We start from the raw sequence: 17535 nt of genomic DNA, 5'->3' as shown, positions 1-17535 counted from the left end.
CTTTATCACATGCTTTTATTTGTTTATTATTGTTTTCTTTTTTTTCGTTTTCAGATATTTGAATAGTTCCATTTCTTTTTTTGTTGTTGTTTTGTTCTTGTTGATATTTTGTTATTCTTGTTTGGTGTATTATTTTTTATTACAAATGTTGTTGTTCTTTTTTCTTTAATTATTATTACTTTACGATCGGTGTTTCTCCCTTTATTGTTTAACTCATATATACCCATTAATACAAGGGGCTCCCACAGGCGAACAGACCTCACACACACAGAGACAGAGCGAAGTGTATATATATATATACAGAAAGTTCGATATTTCTATACAGAGTTAACTGCCGTGTTTTACACATTAGCGTGGAAAAAAAAAATAATAGGATAAAATAAATAAATAAATAAATAAATAAATAAAAGAAGGAAAAATGCCCACTATTATCATTGACGATCTCACTGTGCGCCTCGCTTCTGAGCTGCAGAATACATTTAATCCCACGTATGCCTTTGGCGGTAAGAGCCATAACGGTTCGCTGGCACTGCGCGAAGTACAAAGCGGTCACTTACTGCTACCGTACGATGCAGAGGGAAATGTGATTGTCACACCGGGCCGCCGCTATCAACTCGTGCTCGTTACAGAGAAAAAGACCACACAGGAGAATATAAATAATAAACCGCAGCAGCAGAAAGAACAACAACACGAAAAAGAAAAGGAAAAAGAACAACCACATCAACAGCAAAAACAACCACCACGACAACAACAACAACAACAGCAGCAACAGCAGCAGCAGCGGAACGATATAACATTGGAGGCGGAGAAGGAGAAGGAAACGCACAAGCGGGCGAGGGAAAACAACGGTAACGAAGATGGAGTTATGGCAGTTGTTAATGGTGAGAAAAAGAAGCGGGAGCGAAAACAGAAGAATGATATGTCTGCGCCAACTCCTGGCTTGGCAGCGCAAATGAAAGATAAACAAGAAAAGAAGGAATCCACAACTCATAATAATACTAATAATAATAATAATAATAATAATAATAGTGTGGGTGAGAGCGACGATAATGTACCGCTCTACCGGAGAGTCGGAGAGATGCGGCCTAATAACACTACCGCCAATCATACAAACCCTCTTCCTTCTAACAATACTAATAATACCAATAAAAATACGAATACGAATACGAATAGTAATAATGCTAATGATACTAATACTACTATGGTTTCCAGTGTGCGTAAACCCTCACCGGAGTCTCGTCCTGTTAGTACGGACAACTCTCCAAAGAGTCGTGTGGCCACGAGAGCCCCATCTAGCTCATCTTCCTCCTCTTCTGATAATAATAATAATAATAATAATAATAATAATAATAACATTCCGCTATCAGTCTCTCATGCAAAACAGCAGACGCAGAAACAGAGACAACAAGAAGATGCTACACCTCTGATGGCTGCAGCTAATAGCCGAGTGCAGAAATCATCAACTCGCCGGCAGACGAGACCTTCGCGTCGTGCCCCAATAGCAACTCCCAGTACAAGCGATTCGGATTAATTCGTGAAGTTTTAAAGAGAGAAGGATCAGGAAGAAAAAAATACATGGGAACATTCTCCAGATTATTATTATGATGCATTATTATTATTATTATTATTATTATTATTTTATTATTAATCGTTCTAAAAAGAGTGAAAGAAAAAAAAAAGAAAAAGAAAAACGGTGTGGTTATTTCCGCATTACGAAAAGATATAACAAGGGTTGGCAATAAAAAAAAAAGAGAGAGACAGAAAGAGAACCAAAAGAAAATAGGGTGTGGAAGTTTTGTGTTGACAGGTGCTTCATCACTGCTCTCCTCTCTTTTTTCTGTGCTTTTTTTTATTGTTTTTTTTTTTTGGCAAACTGTGCTTGTAACCTTATGTAGGGCTACAATTCCCCTGCTCCTTGAGGTTTTGCGGTTGTTAGCTCTGTACTTCTATATTAGCATCAAGGAGGAAGAGAGAAGAAAGGGAATCAAAATTGTATTGTGTTTCCTTTTCCTTCGTAGAGAATGTTTCTGAAATGGTAATCTTTATTTGTTCTTTTTTTCCTATTGTTTTCCATGCTGTTTTGTTTTTGACTCTAATATCCATAGTAGAAGAGGAAGGAATCTTCAGGAAGGTGGAATTGATTTCTTCTTCAGAGTGAAGGAAAATAAAATACAAAGAAGAAAAAGGTTTTGGATACCACAGGAATATCAGGTATTGCTTTTTTTGGGGGGTGTGGCGAAAACGAAAAAAACAACAACAACAAAAACGAAAAGACGAGGAAATCGTGAGTATTCCTTGCGATATAGCGAATAAGTTTATATATATATATATATATATATATATATATAAAGAGGTAGGTGGTATCATGACTCAGAGTTCCCGGGATCTGTCTGTCTTGCAAGAAGAAGTAAATAAATTGGATGATCGCTACGTATTGGAAAAAGTTATTGGAGCGGGTTCCTATGGAATGGTTATAAGAGCACGAGATACTTTAAACAACTCTGAATTGGTGGCAATCAAACGTGTTAATAAGGAAATTTTTGATGAAATGATTCTTGCTAAACGAATTTTGCGCGAGATAAAATTATTGGCTCACTTTAATGATGAGAATATTATTGGTCTCCGAAATATTCTTACGCCACTCGAAAATGAATCGTTTGAGTATTTGTATATTGTTATGGAAATTATGGAAACCGACCTAAAACAGGTTTTACGTACGGGTCAAGTCCTAACAGAGGCACATATACAATTTTTTATCTATCAAATACTTCATGCTCTTAAAGTAATTCATTCCGCTGGTGTCATTCACCGTGATATTACCCCTGCCAACATTCTAGTAAATCAAAATTGCGATCTAAAGATATGTGACTTTGGCCTCGCAAAAGAAGAAAATGATCAGGGAGAGTATATGACAGACTATGTCACTATGCGTTGGTACCGTGCCCCGGAGTTGGTGATGGAGGATCGCAATTACTCTGCGCAAATTGATGTGTGGGGTGTGGGAAGTATTCTCGGTGAACTCCTCGGTTCCCGTCCACTCTTTCAGGGCAAGGACCGCGTAAATCAACTGGATAAAATCATTGAAGTAATTGGTACTCCATCAGAGGAGGATATCAACGCTGTGGGATCACAAGCCGCACAGAAGTATTTAAAGAAGAAATCACACCGTCCACCACCGGATTGGCGTGCCAGATATCCGAATGCCTCCGATAACGCACTCGATCTTCTTAAGCGAATGCTTGTCTTTCATCCGGATAAGCGAATTACCGTAGATGATGCACTCCGGCACCCTTTTTTGGAGGATTTATATGATGAACGGGATGAGCATCTTAATGTGCCACTCTTCAGCTTTGATGAACAGGAGCAGCGGACAGTGCAAGATGTAAGACGTGCCGTGTATGAGGAAAGTATAAAGTTTCACAGAGAACATCCAGAGACGGCACCACGTACGAGCAAACAGGAAGAGCAAAAAGAGCAAAAGCAACAACAAACCAGTACTAGTGGGTCTGGACTTCCGTCAATGGATGTGCCCGGTGAGGGTCGATCCGCACAGCAGACGATTGAAAAGGATGAATCACAGGAGGCAACTAATGGTCGATTTGATGCTTTGGTAGATACTCTTGATTCTCGGCAGTGACACTGAAAAGGGGGTGCGGAAAAAAAGATATATACGTAGAAAAAAGAGAAGGAAGAAATAAAAAGGAATAAGGGGAAGGATGAAATATAAAAGGGAAAGAAAAAAAAGGAGAGATCAGAGGTAAACGATAAAAGGAAAGAGAAATTCTGCTTTGGTGAAAACAGAGTAGAAAAAACCCAAGAAAATGTTAACGCTGGTGGTTCTTCCCCTCTATCGTCAAACTTATAAAGTATGTATACGAATCTCCATCTATATATTTATCTATGTGTATCTCTCTGTATCTCGGTCTCTCTATCCATATCTCTTTGTACATACAAAACTTTTGTCTCGAAGATGAGTGCACGTGTACAGATGCATATTTATTGCATATGAACTCGCGTGAATATTTTACCCAAATCCACCGTATTCTTTCTTTTATTTGCAAATAATGGTACTGGCGGAGACGGTTATTATTATTGTCTTGAGGGTCGGGAAAATAGTTTTCGAGTATTAATTTTACATATAATATTATTATATATTATATTTTTATATTATTTACTGCTATAGAGAACAAAAAAAAACGAGGAAACGTTTCATTTTCTTTCGTGCCGAGGATTTTTCTGTAATCGCCTTTTTGCTCTCCAACCCAAGCCTTTTTTATATTGATTTCAATATCTCTTTTTTGTTTTTCTTTACTTTCATTTTTTTTTTTTTTTTGTAACCTTCCTGCATGGTCTATGCAGCAAAAAAAAGAAAATAACGGATGCGTGCACTCTATTGATGGCACAAAAAAAATTGAGGGTAAAATATATTAATGCACGCGCAATGTTTTGATGGGAATAGAGTAATATTCAAGAGCGAAAAACTATCCATTGGTTTGTTCTTATTAGCAACTTTCCCTCCCTCTCTGAGAAATTTGCTCGTGTGTGCGTCTCTTTCTATGTTTTAATCTCTCTCTCTCTTTCTCTCTCCTTCTGTGCCTCTGTCTCACACCCTGAAATATATCTGTGACTGTGTCCTGGGTATGTTTTGCCTCATTCGGTATTCTACATATATTTGTGTGTACATGATATATTATTTATTTGGTTATTTATTTTTTCTACTATCTTTCTTGTTTTCTCTTCTTTTTTCGTTTTATTTGTAATGGCTTACCATTCCCTCTCAAGGTTCCTAACTGTGTGCGTGTAAAGGTAGGTAGGCAGGTAGGTGGGTGGATCGAGCCCCCTAAAAAAAAAAGAAAAGAAAAAAAACTGTAGTCGTACATATATATATATATATATAGCTTGTGAAGTAGGAGATGGTACTGGCTGGATGTCTCTCGCGTGGCTGCCGCCGTGTGCTGCTGCAGAAGAAGCAGACCGCCGCTGGCTACATGGCGAGTGCTGGCAAAGTCGGCGGCGATGAGAAGTGGGCGCAGGCCGCGATGGAGTACCTGCATGAGAAGAAGCACTGCAACGACCCCCGCAAGCGTCAGCACGACGTGGACCACGAGCGCCGCCTCGCCCACGCCTTTGACCGCCTCTGCGCCCTGCAGGAAAAACACTTCGCCACCCGCCTCGACCGCCTCGCCAGCCGCATGTCCGCCGCCCTCGACGCCCTCGACGGCGAGGCCCGCGAGGAGGCGCTGCTGCTGGACTCCGAGCAGCCCCCCGGGGGAGTCCGTCGGCCGGCCCTCACGCCCCCCCGCGTCGGCTACGAGCCCGGCTTCGGCCTCGACGTCCCGCAGCTCCGCGCCCAGCAGGCGGAGTACCCCCCGTGCCGGCGGCCGACGGACGCGATGGAGGCCGGCGAGGAGGCGGACCCGGATTTCCCGTTCGTGGAGGCCTACCGCGTGGAGGACCTCACCGCCCAGTGCACACGCACACTGGAGGAGCGGCATGGGGAGCTGCGGGAGGCGGCGCCCCTCACTGGTGTGGAGGGAGAGGCATGGGAGGCATACGTCGCACTCCAGAAGAAGGCACTCGCAAGGCAACAACTTATCTTTGACCTCTGTAACGATCCAGAGCTGCGGGAAAGGTATGACACGGATGCCGAATTTAGGGAACAGCAGTGGGCCGAACGCGGTATGCTGCCACTGGAAATTGAGGAGGAGCGGCTGCGTGAGGAGGAACGACACTACGCACAGGAACCGGCGTATCACCCATTTAGAAAAATGTGAGAAGAATGAGAAGTAAGTGTGGAAAAGGAGACGAAAAGAAAAAAAAAGACAGGCAAAAAAAAGAATCTTGGTTTGCAAAGTAAGGTGGGTGCACACTTTCTTTAGTGGTGGTGTTTTGTGTATAGGTGTGTTTGATGCTGATTATGATAGTGTTGACGGTGGTTGTGTGAGTGAGTGAATTTTTGCTTTTTTTTCCCTTCTTGCTTTCTTTCTTCTTTTTTTTTTTTCGTTTCCTCTACATTCTCTCTCTATTTCGTTACTTATACTGTTTTTTCCCCTTATCTTATGTGTGTGGAGATCATGTGTGAATTGTCCCCATGTATTCAAACTCATTACATTCATATTCTATATTCTTCTCTCATTACTTCTGTTTTTTTTTTTTTCTTTCTTTGTCTTTTGGTTCAGGTGCAGGGGTAGGGAAGAAGGGGAGGCCAGGTATTCACTGATAACTGTGTATTAACATAGTAGAAACCTTAAAATTATGGGAGAAAAAAACGAGTTTTCACGAAATATAAAGATGCGATGTCGTCCTTCTGAAGATAATTCAGTGCAGGAACGACAAGCAAGCACAGAGGGTACAGTTGTAGATGTTCACAGTAGTCCTTATACTATGCCAACAGAGTGGCCATGGGGTCTTCTTGTTTCTGATAAGCATCATGTACTCTTTTTTTCGGATAAACGAAGAGTTACCGTTGGTAGATCTCACGATTGTGACATTATTGTAGATGATCCTAGAATTAGTGCAGTTCATTTCGCTATTATTCTTTCCCTTGAAGTAAATGTTCCGTCACCTGGTGAATTACAGCAATATTGTCACCGTAATCGATCATTTCCACATCGTTCCTCTTCAAGTAATGCATTAACACCACCTTGGGTTGTGCGTAATAATTGTGACTCTACCGTATTTGAGGATAGTATTGCTTCTTCTTCTACGCTAAGTGGATTACGCTTCCAAGCATCACCTGAATTGAGGGTGTATCTGGAAGATCTAAGCAGTAATGGTACTTATGTGAATGATATGGTTGTAGGAAAAGGTCGACGCTGTCAATTGTTGAGTGGGGATGATATTGGTGTTGTAGCTATTCCATCAAAGGTAACACGTGAAGAGTGGGAAACGATAAAATTGGGAATATCAACAGGAACTTCTTCATTAATAGGTGTTACTGAAGCAAGACTTTTAGCTAATTTACCGCAAAGTCGATCTTATGTTGAAAGATTTTGCTTTCAAGCCTATCATTCACCAGAAATATCTCCTGTATTGGACTTTCCAGAACAACAAGAGCATGAAGAAGAAGAAGAAAAAGAAAAAGAACATCATGTTCGGCAACGGCTTCGTAGAAGGAAAGATGACTCTGTGGCTATGCAGAAGTTGGTCAAAAATCCAGTTCGATCTATTAGATGGCAACAAGGTCATCCTATTGGACGTGGTGCGAGTAGTGTGGTATATGCTGGAATTGATTTAGATACTGGCCAAATGGTAGCGCTAAAAATAATTAAACAACCAGAACATATCTCAATCTATCAAGGTAATTCCTATAATAAAAATGAGGGTACATCTTTACACTGTGAATCAGAGTTACTAGAAGCACCACATTGCCCAATAAGTCTTGTAAACTCTAGTAAAAATTCCTATGAAAAATATCGGGGACAATTTTTTGGATTAGATGAATCACTACGGGAACTTTTTTTCCTTACACATCTCGTTCATCAACGTATTGTACGTTGTCTTGGTGTACAGAAAGCTCCTGAAGGTGTTTGTATTATATTGGAGTATGTTGCTGGAGGAACTCTACGAGATCTTATAAAGAAGTTTGGAGCTTTTCACGAAAAAGTTATACGTTTGTATACCCTTCAAGTACTTCAGGGTATGGAATACCTTCAATCACAAGGAGTAGTTCATGGTGATCTCAAGAGTGCAAATGTACTCATGTCTGAAAAAGGAAATTTAAAAATAACTGATTTTGGTACAAGCCGATTTGTACGAAACACTTACGCCGCGTATTCTAATAATAATAATAATAATAATAATAATAATAATAATAATAATAATAGTAATAATAAAGAAGAAGAAATGGAAAAAAACAATTTTAAATCGCAAAGTACGACCAAGAGACTCTATGGAACACCTCTCTATATGAGTCCAGAGTTTATTAGAACTCAAGAATCCACTTTTGCTTCAGATGTGTGGGCGTTAGGGTGTATGGTGTATGAAATGGCTGTCGGTGTTCCACCATGGGAAGAATTTCACGATTTACCTCCACATTCTGTAGTGTGGAAAATAGGAGCATCTGTTGAAGGGCCAGGTTTAAATCGTGTACGTCATTCTGGGGCAAGTGCTGCCTTATTAAGTTTTCTCGAATGTACACTTCACATGGATCCGCATCAACGTCCTTCTGTGGCGGAACTGCTGAAACATCCACTTATTGCAGGACGATTGTGCGTTACATCTTCACCCTCAGTTGCTTTATTTCCCGCCACACCACCGCACTGTAGTCAACCCGCTAGTCCATCTCTATTGCAAATCCCATCACGCTGTAAAAGGTCAAATTCTACTACTGGAATGGGTGAATCTATGCAGCAAAAGGGGGAAGTGGGAAATATGTGTAAATCTTTAGCGGTGATTAGAGACGAGAGTGATGAGATACAACAACAACAAGAAGAACAACAACAAGATGTGGATTCTCACCTACCATCTTTGGATTTAGGAACTTCAGCGAATACGGCATTGTTACGGAATGATCAAGATGTGATGAAAACATCCTCATCTCAAACCACTGGAATTGAGGATCACAAAGCATTCGTGTATGAACTCTGTCTAAAGAAAATTCTATCGGAGGAAGATATTAGTGGGGTGAATGTAGGACGTAATCCGTTGGATGAATCTCCGTCTGTTATGTCATCCCAACGAGGGCGATTAGAAGATTCAACGTATTTGCAACAGAAAACAAATATAAAGGATAACCAAGAGAAGAATCATAAAGAAGGAGAAATGCATGATAAGTCTACCATATTTCCCTCAAGTGATGGTATTACAGGGGAGTTTTCAGGGTTAATACACATGTTTAGGAAATAGTGCTGGTGCTTTGAGCCTTAATAGGCATTCTTTATTGATTGATTGTTTTTTTCTTTCTTTTCGTTTTTTTTCTTTTGATTTTTATTATCCATCTACCTTAATTATTATTTTTTTTTTCTTTGCTCTTTCCCAAGTATCGTCCCTTTTGGGGGTGGGGTTATGCTGTAGCTTACCTCGCACTGTTTTTCTTGGTTATTGGTGCTTTCCTTCTATTTCAATTCCTTTACCTGCATGGCTCTATTTTCTCTAGTGATACGCTACGCCGAGAGAATAGAGGAATTAAGTGGTGGAGAAAAAAAAAGAAAAAGAAAATCAAAGAAAAATGGAGAGAAGAAAACGGTGGTGTTGTGAAATTAGAACTTTCTTTACAGTACAGGGATTTTTGTGTCCTTTTTTTTTTTTGTTTTTTCACGTACAAACGGTCGGATCTTTTTTTAATTGTTGCCGCAGCGTTTATGAATATAAATAGTGTTTGTTTGTTTTCTTGACTCATTTTTTTTTTTTCGTTTATCGTTCGTTCTCCTTCTGTTCACTGTTTCTTGTTCTAACATTCGGGTTTTTTTGTTTTTGTCTTTGTGCTGTTGGTAAAAAGAAAAAAAAACAGTTTAAAAGAAAAAGAGTGAAAATATGAAGAGAAAAAATACATATGGAGAACGAGACCCATATTATAAGGGTGGGAATGAATGTATGAATCATGAAAACATGCAGGAACTATTTTCATTTCACTCCTTCCTCTTCTTCAGTTGACATCTTAATTGGTGAAAGAGAAAGAGGGTTTTTGATCAGCAAGATGTTTAATTGAGGAACACCCTTGGGTCAAAATAATCCATTCATTCTGTTATTATTATTATTATTATTATTATTATTATTATTATTATTGTTTTTCCCCCATTTTCTTCTCTTTTCTTCATATTATGATGTATAGTGCTAGAAGAGAAAAAATAGGAAAAAGATGGGTCAAGGCGGTGTAGTTGGAGCTGCACTTACTTTAGCAGTAACAACTATGGGCGCAGGAATTCTTACCCTTCCTTCTGCGTTTTATAATGCCGGTGTTGTGCCTGCTATGATAATGCTCATCATTGTAGCTTTGCTTACCATTGTGTCAATTGACTATATGGTTCTTTGTATTGATAAAATTGGCGTAAATTCGTATGAACAAATTAATCGAGTATTATTAGGTAAATTTAATGAAGAACTTGTGCGTTGGATGTTGTTAGTGTATAATATTGGTTCAGCTGTTGGTTATCTCGTGGTACTTGGAGATCTTTTTGAGCCATTACAGCCTTTTATATCACAACATATTCCCTGGCTTACCACAAGGAAAGATACACTTTTCGTATTTTGGCTTGTGGTTATTCTTCCCTTATCATGTGTACCTGATATTTCTTTTTTGCGTTTTGCATCATTTTTAGCCATTTCCGCATCTTCTCTTATATCGTTTCTGGTAGTATTTCGTTACTTTGTACCGTTAAAGGAAACCAATTCCACTCCTGTCCCACCAATACAATATTCGAGTAATTTTCATAACGTTTTATGGTTTAATGGTAAAAATCCACTATTAGCTTTACCCATTATGATGTTTTCCTTTGATTGTCAGTCGCTTGTTTTTCAAATATACTCCAGTCTACATGAGATGAATCGAAAGAATATGATGCGAGTTTCTATTATTAGTTTAATTATTTCAGGTGGTATTCATGCTGCGGTGGGATTGTTTGGCTACCTTGGACACCCAACCGATGTCCGTGATGATGTGATGAGTAATTTCAATCCCAGAACCGATTCTCTCTTCGCCTTTGGATATCTCATTTATGCCATTCCCGTCAATCTCGCCTTTGTATTAATTCTATTCCCCACACGTGATGCTATTTTTCTCATGTGGTATGGTTATAACGCCGCCACTGCAGGAACAACTATCACAACATCATCCCCATTATTATTATCCTCATCTATGTCATCCTCATCTATATCAAGTATGACATTAAACTGTCAGCCACATGGTCGTATTGCACTGCGAGATCATTTAATTGTTAGTATAACACTTTCTGTTGCCTGTATTGCCGCTGCACTTGTGGTGCCTGGTGTAACGGCGGTTGTAGCATTACTTGGCGGTATTTGCAGTAGTACATTGTGTTTTACATATCCCGCATTATACCGCATTCGACTACACAAGAGTGGATTACTGCAGTGTAGTCGGTGGAGGGAATTTGTGATGATGTGGGGCATGTTGGCGGTGGGTGTTATTGGTGGAGTTCTCGGAACTATTGTGGCGATTATGGAATATATGTAGTGAGAGAAAGAGAGACAGGTGTAGTTGCTTTCTTTTTTTTATCTTTTTATTAATCTATTGCCTTTTTTTTCTTTTCTTTTTCTTTCTCCTCTTTTCTTTGTTGTTGTATTTGTGATTTACATTGTTTAAATTCAAAAGAGAGAGAGGGAAAGAGAGAAAGAAAAAGAGAGAAAAAGAGGATGTAGACATCAGAAATCTGGTACCTTCTTCTTCCTTTTTATTCCTTTAGGTCACTAAGGAGAAGAATAAGGAAAAACAAAAAAAAATAAAGTGTTATTACCAGTATTAAGAGTTCCGTTGTGTTCGTGATGAGAACATACGGTATGCTAACGTAACGGAATAGGAGAAAAAAAGATAAAAAGTAATAAAGTTTAGAAACAAAGGAAGGCGAAAAGAAAAAGTAGAATATATACACCTAACTTCTAAGGTTACATTTGGGCTAAATTCCTTTTTCTTTTCTTCCTTTGTGGTTATTATTGTTTCTTATAATATAGGTAAGTATTCTTGGTTGCACGTGTAGAGGAAAAGAGGATGGAATATGGTTATTCATGAATTTACCCTCTGGTGTTATGGGCGTTTCAGTCCGCGTTATTCTTTCTTCACACACAGAAATATATGATATATATATATATATATATAACATACGTACTAACAGTCTTTTTGGGGGGTTATTTCTTAATATATTCGTTCTTCCCACGTCCGAATCTATAAATTGTATGAAATTTCACCTTTCCACCATAAGAATTTACTCATTTATACCTTTTCTTATTTTTCTTTCTCTGTTTTATTTATCTATCTATCATTCTGTGAATTGATGTTTATTATTTATATATCTATCTTTTTTTTCTTTTTTTCTTTTCTTTTCATAATTTTATTCTTTTGAATAGCCTAGACACACGTCCACACCCGTTGACCCTTTTCTCAATATATATCTGTGTTCGGGTGTGGGTGTGTAAACAGCAGCCGCAGTGTGGGCGTCATATTAGCAAGTCATTACTTTTAGAGAAGTTGAGTCTACTTTCTCTGATTATACGATCGAGTTCCTCGCATAGGCTGCTGCAGGTCTGATAGGAAAGAGGAGGAATATATATATAATTCTTTTTCTCTGCGTCTCTCTGTGTGTGGGTGTCATTTCACACAGGAGTGGAGAGAAAAAGAAGTAAAAGTGACATCCTCTCTTATATCTAATTTGAAGAAGAAGAAGAAGAAAAGAAAAACGAAAAGGATATATATATATATATATATATTATTAGTATTATTATTATTATTTTATTATTATTATTATTACTGGACATTCTAATACTGGGTGTCTCGGATCGTGTCTATCTAAATAGAAACGGAAGGCAAACGAGAATAAAGAAGAAATCGAAAAAAAAAATAAAGAAAAAAAGAGAAAAGGTAGAAAACAAAAAAGAAAAGCACCATCCTCAAGATGTTTTGTATAGTCAATTCTGAGAAAAATGCTTCTTCTATTACCCACGCCATGCAAAACCCTTTCGGGCCTCTCACATATGGTACAATTACAAATAAGAAAGGCTCCCCTACAGAAACAGACGTTGATTCGGAATTAATTGATCTTCTCACGGCGTGTGGTGTATACGGTAGACTCGGCGTGGGATATGGTAATAATTGTATTTCTTCTTCTTATTCGTATTCGTCTTCCGTACGGCATGATTCACTCCGACAAGTTCGTTTCTTACCTGTGGAACTTATGTGTAATATTATGTGTTTTCTTGAACTAACAACACTACTGCAGTTGCGAGCGGTGTGTCGAGCCTTTAATGAGGTGTTTTTTACAGAAGACGTGCAATATGCATTAGCCGCATCTGTTACACGAACGTGGGATGAAACATATCGCACGGCCGGTGTATTAACAGAAATTATACGAGAACGCATGGTGGTTCTAATGCGGTATGAGGGGGCGTGGTCAGATTGGATAACGCGTTATGTTGGGGCGAAATTGTGTTCTGAGATGGATGTATACGAATTACGGGTTTTATTAAATAAAGGTGAGGCGTTATGTCAAGAGTTACACTCTGTTCGTAATAAACTTCGATCAGCATTGTCCTTGTGGCTGGAATATCTTCTCTATGGTCGCCGTATTCGGTATAATATACGGCATCAGTTATTTAATATATCTTCCCTTGGTAATTTGGTGACTATTGGTATGCGACCACTTCTCTTACCAGATGGTACTATTTGTGTAAATGGACCATCTGATACAATTTCCTTTTACAGTCGTTGTCATCCAATTAGTGGAAAAAGGGGTGTGGTGTGGCAATCATTTGCAGAGAGGCGAGTAACATCACGTGTGTATCGCATGTTCTTTAATCCCTATAGTAATATGATACACATTGCATTAATAAATGGAAGTGTACTAAAGTGGCGTGTGAATAGTCCAATGGGGGTAAAACTCGCACGTGATTTGCAGTTATATGAGAATGATAAACATAGGAATAAGGCACCAGAAGTGATGATGATGAATTCGTACAGGATGGCAACAGGGTATTTGGCGAGTTTTTTACCAAAAAGTATGGATTTTATTTTACTCCCGGAATATCCGTGGAGAAGGAATGATATATTAGCCATTACCCGAGCTCATCGTAACTTCAAGGCTAAATACAATAATAATAGTAATAATAATAATAATAATAATAATAATAATAATAATAATAATAATAATAATAATAATAATAATAATAATAATAATGAGAATGAGAATAATGAGGGTGATAATGATATGGGAGAAAATAGTACTGTCATCGTTGTGAAATGTAACAGGGACATCACCAACAAACTGTTTGCGAATATTAATACAAAAGATGTACGTCTCACGAAGAAAGACTTAACTGAAATAACCGCATTACAATGTGAACTGTATAATATTGACTACAAAATTAATACTAATACTAATACTAATAATACTAATACTAATAATAATAATAATAATAATAATAATAATAATAATAATAATAATAATAATAATAATAATAATAATAATAATAATAATAATAATAATAATAATAATAATAGTAGTAATAATAATAATAATAATAGTAATAATAATAGTAATAATAATAATAATAATAATAATAATAATAATAATAATAATAATAATAATAATAATGATAATAATAATAATACTAATAATAATAGTAATAATAATAGAGCGACTCTCTCATTCCGCAGAAGTGAGGGTCCACAATTCCTCTCTCACTCTGAAGATGATCCTATCATTAGTGCAGTTGAAGTAGAATTCGAAACGGAGGTAAGAGAGGGAGGAACAGTAATGCCAGGGGAGGAGGAGTTATCTACGCAACAAGAGAGAGAGGAAACGGGTATGACAGGTACAGTTCCTACGAATAGTAACGAAGCAACCACTAGTGTATCTATTCTCAAAACAGAAAAAGATATCGTAGATCGGTATGTGTTTGCTGTATATAATGAACGTACTTCATTTATGTGCGCTTCGGCTACTACAGGTGAAGTAGTGCATTCTCTTACAAATGCATTATTTCATACAACTATGGGAGTAAGTCGGGCAGGAGAAGTTAGAAGTGTACGTTTCCTTTCTGCGCCAGTATTTAAATCTAGTAATGCGAGTGGGCGTAATCGTGTAGCAGGCGATGTGCTTTCCGTTTCCTTAATGCCAAGTAGGATTTTCATTAATAAACAAACGTTAGTTCGTGAAATACAAATACATGGAAAATGTGTAATAGATGACACTTGTATGCAAGATAATTGCCCAAACAAGAAGTCTATGATGAAGCTAGGTTCTCAACCTTGTGTTGAATGCGCAAAGAAGTTAAAACATCGTACGTGGTATTTTATACAAGGTTATTCGTATAAAACGCCTTCAACTGATATATCTATTATTATGGAAATCTCACTTTTATCTATTACTAGTGTTTTAACGCCGCGTCCCTGTCTTTCCCAACGTGCAGAAGTTCTAATGAAATACAAGAAACGTTATGGAAGTGCAATGGATCGTCAAGGTCGATTACATCAACGTATTCATAGATGGTGGTCTCCATTGAAAGATGGACATCCGTATTTTCGTGTACCATTTATATTTTTTCTCTCAAATTCTACACCCCATATTACGTATCGGAGTTCTAATGGTAGTGTTTCTAATGAAGATAATGGATTATCACCGTCATCATCATCACGATCATCGGAGGTTCTTACAGAGTTTAGAACTATTGGTATATTTGATAGTTTTGAACAGCCTTTTCATAGTTGCCAAGTAATGGCGATATCTCCTTCACATGCCTTTTTTGTGTTGGCGTTGGAACATGGAGCACTCATGCTACTTTCTCCATCATGTATATTTAATGTAAATAACACTCAAGCGAATGTCAGTACTGTATTGCAAGAAGAAGCTTCACCTCCATTAATGGCAGAGTCTGATCAACTCCACATGACGGATTTGGAAACGGAAACTTCACTGAATACAGGGAATACATTACCAGATATCAGCCTTGAGGACAATGTTAATAAGAATGATAGTGACGGTAGTAATAGTAATAGGGATAGTAGTACGCAAGACTCGGATGAAGAAGGGAATGCAAGTAATAATAAAAGAATTAAACAACAACAACGACGGGAACCTTTAAGCCGTTTCTATCGTACTACACCTTTTTTAGGGAAAGATTGGCAGAAACAAGAACGGGAAAGGCGACAGAATGCTGTACGATCACTTTCACCAATCGATATATTCGGTGATGAATTTCTTGAGGATTCCTACATTCAGACCTTACAGCGTGGTAGTGAATCTGTGTTAACTTCTTATAGAGGTGGAGCAGCATCTAATTATGATTTTCAGTTTCACGGTGTATGGATACGACCACCGAAAGAAATATCTAGTTCATCTTCCTTATCCACTCCTTGGAGTTTACACCTTGATGGATGGAAACTTACTTCACTTAGTGATTCTTTTGAAGTAATGGTGTATGATCTCACACTGCGTAGAAATAGTGAGGATAATGGATTTGTATTTGTGGCATTACTAGCTTTTAGTCCTTATGCATGTCAACCATTTAATGATAAAATGGGATTGGGACTTTTTTTGAGGCAAAGAATACAGCACTTTATGGAATTGGAAACTGCACGTGCATCTAATGGGTGCGAAATAAAGTGGGAGAATGGTATACTTCTTATATGTACTGTAAAAGGTGGAGTTCGGTATGCCGTGTTTGACTTTGATGCACCCTTTTACGATCCCAATAATAATAATAATAATAATAATAATAATAATAATAATAATATGAGAGGTTCATTATTACCATTATCAGTTACATTAAGGAAGAAGTGCCCTTCATTACCCTCCTCTACTGTGGGAATGCCCACTTTACACAATGGTCATTTAGAGCGTGAGAGAAATTCTCTGTATCTATACCCATTGCCAAATCGATCCATGTGTTATTTACTCTTTTCATATATGTTTCGCCCATTTGTATTTTTTTTATTATTTATTGCCGCCTTCTTGTGTACGTTACGTATAGATGAGTATGTGAATATACCGTTTTGGGCTCTCTTTATTCTATATTTCCCGTTTCCAGCAAATACTATCATATGTGATTTATTACCATATGATCGATACTTTCGAGAAAGCTCCGGTTTTCCTTTTATCAGTAGTGTTATTGTGGATGTATTGGCGTTTCTGCTATTTCCACTTTTATATGTATTAAGACGTGATGCATACACTCTGTTTCACCCAATGTGGGCATTAATATGCATTCCTCTTGAGATTGCTATTCTATTAATGCCATTGCCATCCTTGTATTCAGTCTTTTGCATGACACGTAGTGTACGGGAATTGTGCTCCATCTCACGACTTATCTACTTGCTGGAACATCTCTTATGTATTACTTTTGTAGTATTATTATCCATTTTCTTTGATGGACCTTCCGCCGATGACCCACGGAAACCAAAGTTTAGTTTGTTTCTCGTGTTTGTTCCTATTTCACTGCTTTTTTTTATTGCACTTGCTAAAGTTATTTGCGATCACTGCCGATCACCCAACGGTATAACTGTGGCCATAGGGTTTTGTATTATATTTATATGGTCGGTCCCTGCACTCTTGTTTGTTTTAAATTTCTTTGATTACTATGCAGCAATTTACCCAGGTTCATTTATGGCACACCCATCATTGGTTCAGAGTATATTCATGATTCTATTGGGAATATTAGTAGTGTTTTGCTACTACACGCTTCTTTCTATTTCGTTCTTTTTCTTTTCGTAGAATTAAATTGGAAGGGATTAAAAAAAGATAACAAAAGATTTTTTTTGTAAAAAAAAAACAACGAAGACAAAATGTGTGAGTGAGAAGAATGAATGGGAATAAAAATAAAAAATAAAGAGAAACTCTATGGGAATAATGATATGGTGTATTCATTGTG

The 17535-nt window shown here is 37.8% G+C and overlaps 6 protein-coding genes across 6 annotated transcripts; all 6 read left to right on the top strand.

The window, feature by feature from the left end:
• Positions 1–418: 418 nt before the first annotated feature.
• Positions 419–1531, top strand: LSM04_009523 (uncharacterized protein; the record flags this gene model as incomplete). Its single annotated transcript, XM_067334336.1, has 1 exon — positions 419–1531. One exon carries the CDS (start codon positions 419–421, stop codon positions 1529–1531), a length of 1113 nt encoding a protein of 370 aa, XP_067186702.1.
• An 834-nt stretch (positions 1532–2365) lies between these two features.
• Positions 2366–3637, top strand: LSM04_004629 (Protein kinase domain; the record flags this gene model as incomplete). Its single annotated transcript, XM_067334325.1, has 1 exon — positions 2366–3637. One exon carries the CDS (start codon positions 2366–2368, stop codon positions 3635–3637), a length of 1272 nt encoding a protein of 423 aa, XP_067186604.1.
• A 1276-nt stretch (positions 3638–4913) lies between these two features.
• LSM04_004893 (uncharacterized protein) lies at positions 4914–5774 on the top strand (the record flags this gene model as incomplete). The annotated part of the gene is made up of 1 exon (XM_067334313.1): positions 4914–5774. One exon carries the CDS (start codon positions 4914–4916, stop codon positions 5772–5774), a length of 861 nt encoding a protein of 286 aa, XP_067186608.1.
• A 517-nt stretch (positions 5775–6291) lies between these two features.
• LSM04_007102 (Forkhead-associated (FHA) domain) lies at positions 6292–8847 on the top strand (the record flags this gene model as incomplete). Its single annotated transcript, XM_067334302.1, has 1 exon — positions 6292–8847. One exon carries the CDS (start codon positions 6292–6294, stop codon positions 8845–8847), a length of 2556 nt encoding a protein of 851 aa, XP_067186653.1.
• A 952-nt stretch (positions 8848–9799) lies between these two features.
• LSM04_003923 (Amino acid transporter) lies at positions 9800–11134 on the top strand (the record flags this gene model as incomplete). Its single annotated transcript, XM_067334291.1, has 1 exon — positions 9800–11134. The coding sequence occupies one exon, from the start codon at positions 9800–9802 to the stop codon at positions 11132–11134; it is 1335 nt and encodes a 444-aa protein (XP_067186593.1).
• Positions 11135–12566: 1432 nt separating this feature from the next.
• LSM04_004125 (F-box domain) lies at positions 12567–17378 on the top strand (the record flags this gene model as incomplete). The annotated part of the gene is made up of 1 exon (XM_067334280.1): positions 12567–17378. The coding sequence occupies one exon, from the start codon at positions 12567–12569 to the stop codon at positions 17376–17378; it is 4812 nt and encodes a 1603-aa protein (XP_067186597.1).
• Between the last annotated feature and the right edge of the window lie 157 nt (positions 17379–17535).

This window comes from Trypanosoma melophagium (assembly GCF_022059095.1).
Source record: "Trypanosoma melophagium isolate St. Kilda chromosome Unknown ctg7segment0, whole genome shotgun sequence".
Lineage (NCBI taxonomy): Eukaryota > Euglenozoa > Kinetoplastea > Trypanosomatida > Trypanosomatidae > Trypanosoma > Trypanosoma melophagium.
Note: the sequence above shows the minus strand (reverse complement) of the source record. Positions and strands in the feature narration are given on the sequence as shown.